Here is a 3,034-nt window from a genome sequence, read left to right as displayed (position 1 = left end):
ATACCTCTGCCTCGACATACCCGAACTTAACACACAACATAAGAGTTGATAATTTTTAACACAATCTGCAAATCTAATACGAAATTAACAGGCTACGGTTGACAAATCGGGCCAACCTATTTAAATAGGTCAAGTTATTGTTAACCTATATATAGTCTTACATCTATGTATCGACAGTCAACAAGACCTCAACCCGCCACACGAACACAAATTACTACTCCCAATTTATAGTTACAAAGATAAGTACAAGCTACACTGCACTTAAAAATATATAATTTTTACATGCATTTTTTTTTTTTTTTTTTTTTTTATTTGGTCTTATTCAAAGTGGGGTAAGGGGGAAATTAGGGCATAGCTTTGTATTCACATGGTAGGAGCCTGATTGGTTTTAGGTGATTCATTTTTCTTGCTTGCAAGGTAGCCCAGGCTCCTAGCTAGCTAGCTTGTCCACCGGCTAGTATTTATTGCATATGAAATGATAATTTTACCCTTATAAATATAACTAACTGAATTCCTTCTCGTCTTTTGCTCATTTGAACGGATGAAGATTTTTGTGGCAATGTGCGCATGTGTGTGTATATATATATATATATATATAAGAAAAAGAGAAATATGATAAATGTTACTGGAAGAGCATTAAATTTGTCCCTTCCACATATAGTCCTTGCAAAAGCTCTTCCCTGCAGACCCCATGTGATGTGAAGCTAACTGTACGTGCATGCTGGTGACCCTCCATGAATCTAATAAATTCTATCGAAACGTTTGGTATCCTGCGACTGTGTTTTGGGACCTCCGAAATTCAGGAATTGAATTCAATTATAATCCATGTTTGTTTTGTTTGGAATATTTTTAGACCGTTGCGAGTTCAATTCAACTGCACCAACATGAATGAACTAATTCTTCTCATCATTTGGCTCGAACCCTCCAAACTCAAAGCTTGGGTTTTGGGTAAGGTTAGGGCCAAGGAATTTTAACACGACCTAAAGTTCATATGTATGACTTGTTTAATTAAATAACCCAAATAATAATTTTATATTAGACAAGATCTAAACTCGAGCCCAACTATTTAGGACTATCTCCTTTTTACATGAGTCTCGACACAACTTAAATCTAACATAAATATTACTAAAAGACATGGACAAATCGTAATGTGAAGCCCCCATGTCAAATCCATGCATACAAAAATCATAGCCGATTACCATACTTTGAAGAGAAATACTTCTTTATCATCTTTTGCAAGGATCATCAAGTTTAAAGATTTATCAAAAACAACTATTGGTACTCACGGGAACATCAATGGGTTCATTTTCATCCCGACATAAAAAATAACATCACATGGGGAACATGATCAACGGTTAAGTCATTTTCTAAACACCCCCAGTGAAGCAAGATTACATATACCTGAAGTTTCCAATTAAAGCCAATACTATCTTTCCAATTATCCACGTGTGATGAAGACGGGATCAGTCACACTTCACCATCAAAACACCCAATAAACACCTGCCATTTCACTGCAGAACCCTAAAAAGATGTAGTGAATAATACCTAAATCATTAATTACGAAAGAAACCCTAAAATTATCATAGAAATAATATTAATAATAAAACCGCTACGTAAGTGCGCGTTCTTACAGATAAACGAGAGACATTAACGTAAGAAAAACATACACATTTAAGAAAACTAAAACTACACTAACAAATGGAAAGCTCTAATTAGAAGGTCCACATGCAATCAAGCTCGGTAGGACCGGCCATTCCCATCCGAACGCCGCCGCCGCCTTCCACCTTTGGGTCGTCCGGCATTGGCCATGTTCCGGCTGAGCTGCACCCACCAAGGTCGGCTGAGCCGCCAGCGTGAAGCACTGGGGGCTGCGGAGCAGCCTGGGAGAAAAAGAAAGGCAGCTGAAGGTTCTCCTGCAACGACCTCAGGCTGGGGAAAGCGGAAACGCCGACGTTTCTGGGGTAGCGAGAGTAGGGGTCTACGCCAGAGATATGCGATTGCGGTGGCGGAGCGAGGTTGAAGCTGGAAGCGGCAGCGGAGGCTGCGGCTGCGGCAATGGTGGAGAAACAGGACACGTGCTCCCTGGCAATAGGGCTGTCGTACGAGCAGCCTTCACGGTCGGTGAGATTGACGGAGGAGCCACTGCCGGCGGTGGCTGCGTAGGGCGAGAAGTCGAGGAGCGGCGGGAGTGAGACCGAGGAGGGAGAGCTGGGCTCTGGGTAAAGGGTTATGGCAGAGCTCAGGCGGCCCTTCTTCGATCCACCGCCGCTGGTGGTTGCTCCCCCACTGGCGCCGCTCTTCTGGAATACCCGAGATATCACCCACTCATCCTATTTCAAACATTTTAACTGATCAGTAAATCACCATGCAGCCAACAATGTAGTACATGCAGTCTGAAGCTTAGAGCTTACGTTGAGGTTTCTGCTTTAATAAATTCGCTAGAAATTTTAACTCTTAAATATGATTTTGATATTTTAACCGTTAAGGGGATCCTCCACCGACCGACCCCCTGTACTTCTTACTTATGGAGAGAGAGAGAGAGAGAGAGAGAGAAAGAGCACCGACTTCCTGCGACTACTTTATCAGAACTCAAGTGCTGCTCCTAACAAAATCTCTTATCATGCAATAAAAACACTCGTGGGGCAGAAAATCTATAAATTCGAACATCAATCTATAGCCACAGATGCTTTTAATAAAACTTTGAAATGATGCCATAAATTAAATTTAAGTACTTTTCAGCTTTGCTGAAGAAAATAGTACGGTACATTAATGGGTAACATAAACTCCATTAACAGTTGTCGACAGCTTTGAACCGTAGCAGTACCCTAACCTTATCAAACATCACTCAAAAAAATCCCTCAAACTAAAAAGGCTATGATCACCTACTTCCAACACTGTAACCGTTGTCACAGGCAAATCAGACCTTTTTGATAGAGAGAGAGAGTGTGTAATAACATACCTTGGAGCTCCTGGAGAGATAATGATAAGCAAATTTGCCTTCAAGGCGGTATTCATGCATGACCCAGTTGCTTTT

The 3,034-nt window shown here is 41.2% G+C and overlaps 1 protein-coding gene across 1 annotated transcript in view; it reads right to left on the bottom strand.

Annotated features, from left to right (window-relative positions):
• Window positions 1-1,565: 1,565 nt before the first annotated feature.
• Window positions 1,566-3,034, bottom strand: part of LOC132174474 (protein CUP-SHAPED COTYLEDON 2-like) — a 4,543-nt gene continuing 3,074 nt past the window's right edge. The window contains exons 2-3 of the mRNA XM_059586124.1: window positions 2,960-3,029; window positions 1,566-2,330 (exon numbers count right to left, since the gene is read on the bottom strand). Of these exons, the coding sequence (XP_059442107.1) occupies window positions 1,713-2,330; window positions 2,960-3,029 (688 nt within the window). The 3' untranslated portion in view covers window positions 1,566-1,712. The remainder of the gene's footprint in view (window positions 2,331-2,959; window positions 3,030-3,034) is intronic.

Source organism: Corylus avellana, chromosome ca3, assembly GCF_901000735.1.
Source record: "Corylus avellana chromosome ca3, CavTom2PMs-1.0".
Lineage (NCBI taxonomy): Eukaryota > Viridiplantae > Streptophyta > Magnoliopsida > Fagales > Betulaceae > Corylus > Corylus avellana.
This window is presented reverse-complemented; position numbering and strand designations above follow the sequence as displayed.